Source organism: Nicotiana attenuata, chromosome 2 (assembly GCF_001879085.1).
Source record: "Nicotiana attenuata strain UT chromosome 2, NIATTr2, whole genome shotgun sequence".
Lineage (NCBI taxonomy): Eukaryota > Viridiplantae > Streptophyta > Magnoliopsida > Solanales > Solanaceae > Nicotiana > Nicotiana attenuata.
Window position 1 is genome coordinate 55,640,206 of NC_031990.1, and position 11,140 is coordinate 55,651,345.

Consider the following 11,140-nt stretch of genomic DNA (forward strand, 5'->3'; position numbering starts at 1 on the left):
CTATAAAAAGGCATGCCAATGCCTTAGAGAACAAGTTTGGAGCCTTCAAATTCCCCCCAAAAAACAGTGTTCTCCAGTTAGTTTTTCAGATCTGAAAACTAAAATTCAAAAAATTTCAAAAACAAAAAGCTATAGAAAAACCGAAAATACTGTTCTATTGAAGTCTAGGTCAATTTCGCAGTTCATCAACTGATTTGGCATCATTGAGCCTAAGGATTTGATTGTTGAAACTTTCTGGAGGTTCATGGTTCAATTCTGAGAGGGATTGAGCTTAAATTGAGGCTGTTTGTTTGTCTATTGGTTGCTGTTTCGTTTGTCCTTCTTCTTGGGTTGTAGCAATACGATTTTGGTTTTCAATTGATCCTACTGCTGTGTGGTTGCTGGATTACATTTGCTGAAGCCTTGCATTTGCTTTATACTGCTGAAGCTGACCTCTTCTTCTCCTCGTTTTGATTCCATACCCAGGTACCTTTTAGCTTCAAACATTATGTGAAGAATCAGATCCACTTGTATACACTTCTGAAGTTCAATAATAGACAGGCTGTTACATGAATGTGTTGTTGTATCCCATTTCAGTTTGATGTTCATCATAAGCATAATAATTAGTCATGTTTTTGAGACTTTTGGATTATTGTAATTAGTCTGTCTAAATTGCTTGTGTAGTTGCGTTAGTGAAGCTGTGTGGTACAGTTGTTTAGTATAGCTCTAATAAATTCCACTTCACCTAGAATCTGATATTATGTTAATAGACATTGAATTACAGTTAAATCCAGGTCCAAAGAAATTTGACAATGACTTACGTAGGTTTGACACAGTTTTGGAATCAAGTTTTAAACACCAGCGTTTGGTTTATTAAAGGTATACAAATCCAAACATAAACGTGAAATCCAGATTTAGAAATCAGCCCGTGGATTGAAACACCTGATATTTTGTTTGACACAATATATGATCCAGGAGAATCACGGACAGTCCAATGGCTGTCGTAGCATAAGTTACTTAGTTGCTGCATTTGTCAATTTGTTAAAGCTAAGCTCAAACTCTGAAAATAGTCACTTATTCTGGGCCCAGTCATGTTATTAACAGGCCCAGTTGGATTCAAAATCCCTCCTACTGTTTCCTCCATTCGGGCCCTGCAAAGGCCCAAGGCCGGCCAGAGATCCTATTAAAAGTCCTAGTTCTTGGGCCAATACTTGAGAGCTTAAAATTCATTCAAAGGCGTAATTTGATTTAGTAATATATCTAGGCCTTCGGGTTAGGTAGTGGGTCCAAACTAAAAGGCTTGCCCTTTTGTTTGAACCCAGACTTGAACTTGAAGCCCGAATTTCATAATATTAATCAACTACGATTCCTTAGAGACAAATTTAAATAGAAATTGTAGTTTGCTCTAGGATGGCCTTTAAATAATAAAACGAGATGAGCCTCGCTAAACAAAATGCATGGATTGCGGGGCCCTCATTAAATGCTCAGATTAAAATACTTAGACTTCGGGATGAGCCGTTTAGCGAATTTCACGGCTTTCCCCAAAGATAATAACACGTTAGCTATTTTAGGCACGTATTTTAAATAATTTTTACCTTCCTAAATACGGGTGCACATTTATGTCACCCAAATCCAAATCCCAACAAAGTCGAAATGTGTCAAAAATCGCGGGTGCATTTATGTGACGCGGTTCGAGACGTGTTTTCACGACGTTGCAATTCTCTTAAAATAATAATAATAAAGGCGGTTCAAAGTTAAAAAGCACATAGGTTAAAACATGTACTAAAATCAAATAAATAAGCCAAATATGACAGTTGAGCGACCGTGCTAGAACCACGGACCTTGGGAATGCCTAACACCTTCTCCCAGGTTAACAGAATTCCTTACTCGGATTTCTGGTTCGCGGACTGTTAGCAGAGTCATAATTTCCTCGGTTCGGGATTCAACCGGTGACTTGGGACATATTAATCTCCCAAGTGGCGACTCTGAAATCTTAATAATAAATCCCGTTCCGACTGTCCTTTAATTGAAAAAATTCCTTTACGCCCTTCCGGGGGTGTAGTAGAAAAAGGAGGTGTGACAGTCGTTACAGAGAATATTTGCATTCCAAGTCAGCCGTTATACATCCATCAATGATGTTTTTATTCTCGTTCAAGAGGAGTTTGATAATATGATCTTGTCTCCCTAGGTAGAGCTATAAATAGCAGTCTTAGCAACCATAGGAGGGGATGAAACATTCTGCACACAAAGCTTTATTCTACTAATTTACGCTCAATCTAAACAGTTTTATCATTGCTTTATCAGTGCCTTTATTTTTGCTCTCGGAATGACCGAGTTCGGAATCAGGTTCGTTATCTCCTTTAATTTCATTTTTTCGTTCTTATTTATTTATCATTTTTGGATCAAATCGATTCGTTTGTCTATAAGCCACGTTATAAATTTAACGGTACTGTTTTACGGGTAAACACCGTACAAAACCCTGAGTACAAAGAAGCAAGCAAAAAAAATGACCTATATACAATTAGATGTGACCGTGCTTGTAAGATAATGCCACTGTTTCTCATTATAGCTTATGAAAGGCGTGTGACGAATGAACATTATCTGGAGAGGAAATTATGTGTCCCCAAAATCTGGTTTGCTATAGTAAAATTTGGTATAAATTAATTAATGTGGTGCTAATATATCATGATTCATTATGAGCAGCCTTCAAAATCTCAGCTTAACCGAAAAAATGAGTATTCTCGGGTAGATCCCCTGCATGATGCAGTCCTAAGGTGAGTGAAACGTCACCAGCAGCTGTGGTCCCAAATCTTATCATCCTTGTTCCATTACCTGAAATAGCCATAATATTTGTGGTCCCATATTCAACACCGGGCACGGCTTCCCGACGGGACATGCCATCGGAATGTTGAATCGCCGGGAAACTGTGGTGTGCCATTTCATGAGTAACCCTAGAGGAAGACTCATGATGCTCTGTATGGTTTTCCGAGAAACAAAGCCTATTCATTGCGACAATTGAAGGGTCGTTTTCTGGGGCTTTAATTTCGGATCTTTTGTCTGAAGCAACTGTTAATATTGTTGCTGCTGTGACAGTGGCAGCTGTTTTTGTTTCTGTTTCAGATCCTGTGGTTATTGTATTGGTAGAGGAATTAGGCGTTGGTGTTTGTTCAATATTATTGCTACTGTTTTGGTTTTGGCTCTTTTCCATATTCTCATCATCTTCCTCTTCTTCTTCTTTAGCCTCTTTTTGATACATATCTTCAACCATGGGTTTCCACAACCGCACCCTGGCATTTATGAACCAGTTTGATACCTGCAAAATAAAACATTATTACTACGCAAAAACTACAACCCCTCCGTTCACTTATACTTGGCATGTATACTAAAGTTTCATTTTTACTTGTCATTTTATGCATATTAAGAGAAAGACAAATTTGTTTTTCCTGTTATACCCACAGTATTTATTACTCATTTCAAATCATTTTCTCAAATCCAATAAAATATGCATCAACTAATATGAGTATCATGGTGAATTATGCATTTCATTTATTGCTTTTCAAGAGGCGTGAAAAGTCAAAACGTGCCAAGTAAAAATGAACGGAGGGAGTATATACTCTCATTGTGATGTCACCAGATATTCACGAATTATTTGACTGCTCTTACCTGGTAAAGTATCGCTAAACTTAACAATTATTTAGAGCCAACATAATTATTACTATCAATCAACAATCTTTTAAGATCTTCATTAAGTGTTTGAGTTTTAAGTAAGCAGGGAGTAGGTGTGGTCAACAGTCTTGTTTTTATTTTTATTTTTCTCTTTTCAGTAGAAAAGGGTCAACAAACCAATAAATTAAGAACATGCGAGAGTATTCTCCATTTATTTTCTAAGAAAAATTTAAGGTCATGTCCACAAGGAATACAGGTCAATTAGATTTTTGGTTCTTTACAAATTTGTTTATAGTTTTATGACCCTATCAATTTTTTACACATGAAAAATTTACTTTTATACTTAAGAAATCTATTTTTTACATATAAGATATCTAAAAAGATTATTTCTTTAAAATTAATATTATAAAAAGACATAATGTACCAAGGAATACTGAGCACATGAAATCTATTATTCTTTTAATGTTTGTAATTGATCGTCTACCCTGTTAAAAATGACTTAATAAAGTGTCGTTGGGTAGGACAGACATAAGCAAGAGGAGAGTAGCAGATTCTACCCGATAATTTTCCTTTTTAGTTTGTTTCAGAAAATTACACTTTTATTTATTGGTGGCCTTTTAACCTAAGGTTTTCTATTTTACTTAGTGACATACTTTTATAGTCACAAAATCATAACAGGTTGAAAATCACAAATTTTAAAGATACTTTTGTATGTTTTAAGAATTTTTTTTCTCTCTAGTATATGTCCCGTCAAACACAACATAAAAGGAGTAGTATAAACTAGTGAAACAGCAAACTTTGTCCTAATGTATATGGATGTACTTTACCGCTGAAACTTACTCTTTCTTTGACTAATCTGGAACTTATTTATTTGCGGAAATAATCCAAAGGAACAATATAAAGGGGGCCAACAAACAGTTCTGGCACTGCTTTATCCGAAGGAAGGAAAACTGAAGAACGCAAGCCCAGATCCGCAATAAGTATCTAAGCTGAGTTCAGCAACTTAAAAATCTGAAACAGTTTCAAGGTACGAATTGAAGCAGTGTCATGGTACCCCAGAAATACCCTTAATTTATATAAACTAAGGGGTCTAAATTATTCCGGGATTATAATCCCCGGACTAAGTTGTCCCACCTGGGAGGTGGGATAATATAATCCCAAGTTTGATAGGGTAAGGTAGGATATCCACATATACCATGTTTGGTTGGAGACAAATTTGTACCGTCAATCAAACATGATATAAATTTAATCTCACACCTTATCCCACTTTATTCTGCATAGTACATGGGATAAGAATAATAATCCCCAGAATAAAGTTTGGGATTAATTTTATTCCATGTTTGATTTGGGGTATTAGCTAACTTCTGAATAACTTTACACTAAGATGGTGAGATTCTCTGAACCCATTTGATTTGTTATAGAGGATAAGAAATAAATAACGATTTTTGGAACTTGTAGTCCGATACATGCGATGACAATTGTGTGACAATAAAATATTTTGAAATACAAAAAAAGTGTTATTCTTTTAAAACTGGCGAAAATAAAAATTGCCACATAAACAAATCGATGAAGTACTAATTTATTATGTATAATTTTATAATGTTTATGTTTTCAACCCTTCCTGCCAAATTAAACAACCCATGACAGTTTAAAACTTTTTTTTAAAGAATCAATGTAGTTTTATCTTCTATAATAAGTAATTGTCTTAGTATTTCAAGTTCCTAATCTCACTTTTTATAAACTCTTACCTAGTGCATACAATTCTTTGACACTCATTACCTGTCTAATATTTCTAGTGGTTATTAATTTTCATGCAACTTATGAATATCCTGAGCTAGTAAGAAAAATGTAAAGGAGAAAAAAAAAAGGATTTATAGTAGAGGGAGCAAACCTGGCTTTTGGAGAGACCAGTCTGTCGTGCTAAGAGATGCTTATCTGCATCACTTGGGTACCTGAGTAAAAAGTAAGCAGAAAAATGATATCAGAGTCCCTCACTTAAACCGTATAAAGAGATGAAATTGCTTTCGTATCCGTAAATAAGAATTGACACTTTTTGCTTTCTTTTTCTGTATAGTGGTGGCGTCACGATCGAAAAAAAGGAAAGACGAACATCACCACCAGTAGCTCTGGCAAAGCAGAAGTAAAGCGAGAAGACAACTGCAGCTCTCTCATCTTTTTCATAACATTCATTCATTATATAGATTATAGATATATAGATAGATGCTCTTACTTTTATCAGAATTGTTATTACCATGCATGTACGCTTAATTAACATTACTTTCTTCGTTTAATTCTATTATAAATATTCTTTCCATTTTGCTATTAATTCATTTTAAAAATTTGACATCTCTACTCTTCAGTTTTAAAACTCTGGTTTAATTATAATGACTTCAGAACAGATCTAGATTATTTGGTCTACCATATGTAGTACATATATATTTTATGCAACAAAATCTTTTTCTTTTTAAATTAAAACATTGTCATATGTCACTTTCTTTTTCATGTTCATATGCGTGCATGCCTAGGTCAGCGAGAAACACTATAAGTGTATTCGATTTCAAGAGGTAAAAGTGGTGCACAAAAAAGTAGAGGTAAATTTTTATTTCTTTAAACTGATAAAAAAGGACTGAATTACAGCAGTGCCTTTAATTTAAACACTGAATTACTATGAAATGCGTTTTATACTACTAATAAAAGTTGATTGCACGAAAATTCATTGTCTGTTCAAAATGCCATAATCATGGGATCTGGACAACTTTCGTCATTAACTTTTCCTTCTGCATTAAATGCCGAATTTTTTTTATTTTATATGTATATTAGGAGTACTAGTTATTTATAACCTAGTCAAAATTAAAGTTCAACCAAACTTAAAACAAAATAATCTCACATTTTATCCGGAAACGAGGTAATTAAAGTTAGAAAGAACAACGTACGGATGGAGGAAATGCTCAAAAAGCCAAGCTCTTAAAATAGTGACAGAGCGTTCGGGCAAGCCTCTTTGTGGTCTCCAAGCTTCTGCATCCATCATTCCCATTTGGTGAAACGCCCTTTGCTGCTGCCTTAAGCTTTTTTCGAGCAGCTTAAGCCTCGGAGTTTCTCCTTTAGTCAATCCTGAAGTGGTGGCGTCTTTTTCACCCAGCAACTCACAGCTGTGCTTCATTTGCGCTGCTATCGCATCTTTTAGACACTTGAAATGCCGAGACATGGCTTTCTGTGCAAGTGCTGTGTATGGAGCTGCTGCTCCAAAACCCATCACTAGATCAAATGAATTTACTACCATCTGCATTTGTTCACAATAGTGGTTGTATCTTTTGTCCACCTACTCGCCAAACAAGTAATAGTTGTACGTAGAGTGTTAAATTATGTATGCAAACAATACTATAAATAATAATTTCTATACTATCAGATTATGTTACCTACAATAACAGATACTATCTGTTTATAACAAAACACGATCCAATAACATGGAAAATAAAGTTATAACAACAAAAGAAAGTAAAGAAAATGAGAACTTAACAAACAACCAAAAAAAAAAAAAAAAAAGAAGTTGGCCTAATTAGTTGCATATATAACATAAGGTGCAGCTGGGAAGTCATTTCCTCAACAAGAAAACTACTCTGATCCTACTAAATTTGTGAACTACACTACATATAAGTAAGAAGAATATCTTCATTTGTAAGTGAAATATTGATGGGAAAAATAAGAGAAAACAAAAGAAAGGAAGATAGCTGCTACTACATAAATAACAGAAAAGGTAGAAAGCTGATAGTAATATGTGAACAATAGTGCATTGAAATGATTGTTGTTGTGAAGAGTGAATATATCCTATGTGTCTTTAATTTGTTGCCACTTGCCTGTGTCTTCGCTAGCATTCTTTCAATACATCCAACAGGTAATACTAATACTATGATGTATCATAAATATTTTTAAAAACAAAATGAAGTAAATTATATTCTCATAGAAGGATCTAGCAAGTAGCATCCCTTTGTCTGTATTGAGATATGACCGTCTCAAATAAATAAAAATGTACGTTGATATATTACACCTACCGACCTACGCGTAATTTCTGCTGCTGGAGTTATAACATATTCTTGCAGAAGGATTTAGCATGATGTAGAGTGCAAGCTAATTTTATCACTGGACTTTTTAACACTCTCACCAAAACCAAAATCTTATGTTAAAATACTCATTTCTAAACTAAAATGAACATTACAAAACTTATTTCTCTAGCCGGCTTCCTATATATTCTCCTCTATAAAATATTCCTCCCAACTGCCGGAATTTTCTATTCTTTCTTTTCTCGTGGTTTTAATTTACAATTAACGTACTAAACAAACAACAATCATTGGTCATTGACCCTCTAGAGAGAGAGAGAGAGAGAGAGAGATTGTACATGCCTCATCAAACATGGATAAAAGTTTGACCTTCCTTCTCTGATGCTCAATCCTATCTGCAGCTGACAAAGGAGAGAGATCCTTTGAAGAATTATTATTATTATTTTTACTGCCACTAGGGTTATTAGAATTAGGGTTAGAGCTTGTTGTTGTGTTGTTATTCCTGGAAACTTTGTTCTTCTTGTATAATTGACTCCTCCCAACACTACAAAACTCTTCCAACAACTCTTGTGTGGGTTTGGCATACTTGGAATTTCTCAATACATTCACTAGTCCTAGTGAAGATCCAAAACCAACATGAATTTGATGATGATGATTATGACTTGCTCCTTGATTGAAAAACAACATTTCTCCCCCACTCATTCTTAATTGATCCTCCACTTTGGCTGCTTCTAAATGTTGTAAAGAAGATGACAAGGACAATGAAAGACCTTGCCCTTCAATTACATTTAACCCTCCAATATCATTAGGGGTATTAAAGTGGTTCCCAGTGTTACTTGCTCCTCCGCATATGAATTGACCGAAATGCCCCCCGATTGCATTCGGAACCCCTTGAAGAGTTGTAGTAGGATGTGCAGAAGATGGTGAGGGTGACCTTGGATGTGGATTCATAGTGAAAAGATTCATGGCTGATGCTGACTCCACCGCATTTATACTTGATATCTGATTGTGGTGACGCTCATAATGAGCAGTTATACTATCACGGCCATTCAATACCTTCGAATTATCAATTGATTCACTGGGTACTTGCAAACTTCCTCCAACTACCATCCCTTGTCGGTTACTGAACCACTCACTTCCTAGGTTGGTTGTCGGAGGTTGCTGCTGCTGTGGTCGTTGATTCGGGTGTCTATAACATTGAGTTAGTTGGCTTTGAAGCAACTCAGTTGCCGTAGCTGTGGTTAATCCAGGAGGGAAATTGAACATTTCAGACAACATTCCAGCGGTCCCATAAACTTGAAGTCCACTTGATTGTTCTTCTTCAATAGCCACCAAGGGCGGTGGCGGATTGAACCCGTCTACTCTTAATTTTTCTTGTCGGATCTGGTGAGCGATGTGTTGTTGTTGTTGTTCGTCTTGAGGTCTCTCGACTACGCTCGAGAAACTACAAAGACCTTGGTGGTGATAATCTTGAGACATAGAATTATCCAAAGAATTGGACTTTTCTCGGAACTGAATTGGAATATGAGAGGCCTTAAATTTGTTGAAGTGTGTAACCATCTCATCTAAATATCTTTTTCTCCTCCACCATCACGGTAAATTAACCCACCTCCTCCTTTTGCTATAATTGGCTGCTCACTCTACCATGGATCGAGCATAAGATAGTACAAACAAATAAACGTTTGTGACAGTTTTATTTCATATAAATATATAGAGAGAGAGATCATGGATACAACTATAATTAGGAGTGATGAAAATATAAAAAGAAAGTATGCAAAGAGCTGCAAAAGAGAGAGAATCAAAGAAAGGACTTTTTCTTTTTCAAATTTTTATTTAACTTTTGTTTTGAAAAAGAAAAATTCAGCTTTATCCATGTAATTAAGCACAATTACCTCATGGAGTTGAAGGTCGGAAATAAAGATAGCAAAGGCAGCTCTCAGATATCGTTATCGCTTCTGTGGGATTTCAAAACCAAAGCATCCTTAACAAATGAACAAATTCTTCTCTCTTTGTTAATCTATGTGCTGCAGTGATTGTTGTCTCTGCAATCGCCTTCTGGAAAGAGAGAGTTGAAGTTACAAGAATAAAGTATACTTTTTAAATAAAGATGGAGTTGCTGTGATGTAGTGTGATATATTGTGGTTTTTTATTATAGAATTATTTATTTACACTAGATATACATTTTTTATGCAAAATCAGTAAACATTAATTTGTAGTATCGAATAACTACCTCATGTTTAAGTTATTAATCTGACTTTTTATAAGTGGTAACTTGCAATTATCTTTTAAATAATCTAATAAAGTAAAAATTGTTACACATCTCTATGCCTCTTTGTCTCAGTCCTAGGGCGAAGTTACACTCTTATAAGCTCGTCAAGAAATTACATTGTACATATTTTGGTAAAATTTTAGATTTTTGAGGTATATAACATATTCTTTGTCATAGATTTTTTTTTTACTTCTATCAAATTTGAACAACCTTACAGAAATTCGTGACTTCGCCAATCCCAGAGGGAGAAAATTAAACACAAGAAAGAAATAGGGAGAGGGAAAAAGGAGAAAAGGTCGTTGTTCTTCTATTGCTCGTTTCCTTTACTCAACTAATTATTTCTTCTACTTAGTATTAGTACTAGCATTAGTTTATCTTACTTCCTTCATTTGACAAATGAAACTTTAAAAAGTCTATTTTAATGCAGGGAGGAACATAGCGTATTTGAATTATTTAATGAGATTTCAAGATGATACATATGGCCTCTGCTACTAGCTAGCAGCCTAGCACAAATAAATAAAACCTTGATGGTTGATGACGACTGAACAAAAATTTTAAACAAAAATGAAAAAGGACCGGAAAACAATTTAAAAAAGCGTGAAACTTTTAGTAATTTCTCTATTTCAACACCTTATATGACAGTATTTGATTAAGAGTTTAACTTATGTGCATTGATCAATATGATAAATATTTTTATACAATCGGGTCATTTATATGGTAATTACATGTAAATCTTTGTAATGAATATTAATTGATAACATGATAAAAAATAGTAGTAATAACTAACCTGCTATAGTATGTAATCCAGTAATGGCGTATAAAACTTAAATCTAATAAAAAATTAATATGTCAATGACTAATTATTACGCAATAAATTGAAATAAAGAGCATCTATCTTGATTTACCTTCTTTTTCTTCACTAGTGATCTATAAATTTATTTTAAAGGGAATAAATTTTGTTGGAGATCCTTAAGTTTCCCCTTCCAACTGATCCCAAAATGACCCAAAATTTTTTTTACATCATCAGAATTGGCACACAGCACAGCTTACTTACCTAGAGAGTGATTGTTGAAGAGATAGTTGGTAATTAAGGTACGTAGGTTGAAAAGATATCTCAACATTATTTTATAAGACGTTAATCTATCATTATCATAACTTTACCCCCCCCCAG

General features: G+C 34.6%; 1 protein-coding gene across 2 annotated transcripts; it reads right to left on the minus strand.

Annotated features, from left to right (window-relative positions):
* On the minus strand, positions 2,476 to 9,808 carry LOC109210535 (BEL1-like homeodomain protein 4). Of its 2 annotated transcripts, XM_019373971.1 has the most exons (5): positions 9,593 to 9,808; positions 8,043 to 9,340; positions 6,579 to 6,964; positions 5,537 to 5,597; positions 2,476 to 3,292 (listed from the first exon to the last, which is right to left on the minus strand). In XM_019373971.1, exons 2-5 carry the CDS (start codon positions 9,258 to 9,260, stop codon positions 2,699 to 2,701), a joined length of 2,259 nt encoding a protein of 752 aa, XP_019229516.1. In that variant the 5' UTR covers positions 9,261 to 9,340; positions 9,593 to 9,808; the 3' UTR covers positions 2,476 to 2,698. The 2 variants fall into 2 exon arrangements, with proteins under 2 accessions (XP_019229516.1, XP_019229509.1); XM_019373964.1 differs by having other exon boundaries at positions 8,043 to 9,808.

Excerpts from the sequence above, each read along its gene's own strand:
- LOC109210535 (XM_019373971.1), bottom strand. The coding sequence starts at position 9,260 with ATGGTTACACACTTCAACAAATTTAAGGCCTCTCATATTCCAATTCAG. Across the intron at positions 6,965-8,042 it reads TTTTATCCATGTTTGATGAG|GTGGACAAAAGATACAACCA; the intron begins GCATGTACAATC and ends TTTGGCGAGTAG. Across the intron at positions 5,598-6,578 it reads TTTGAGCATTTCCTCCATCC|GTACCCAAGTGATGCAGATA; the intron begins GTACGTTGTTCT and ends CTTTTTACTCAG.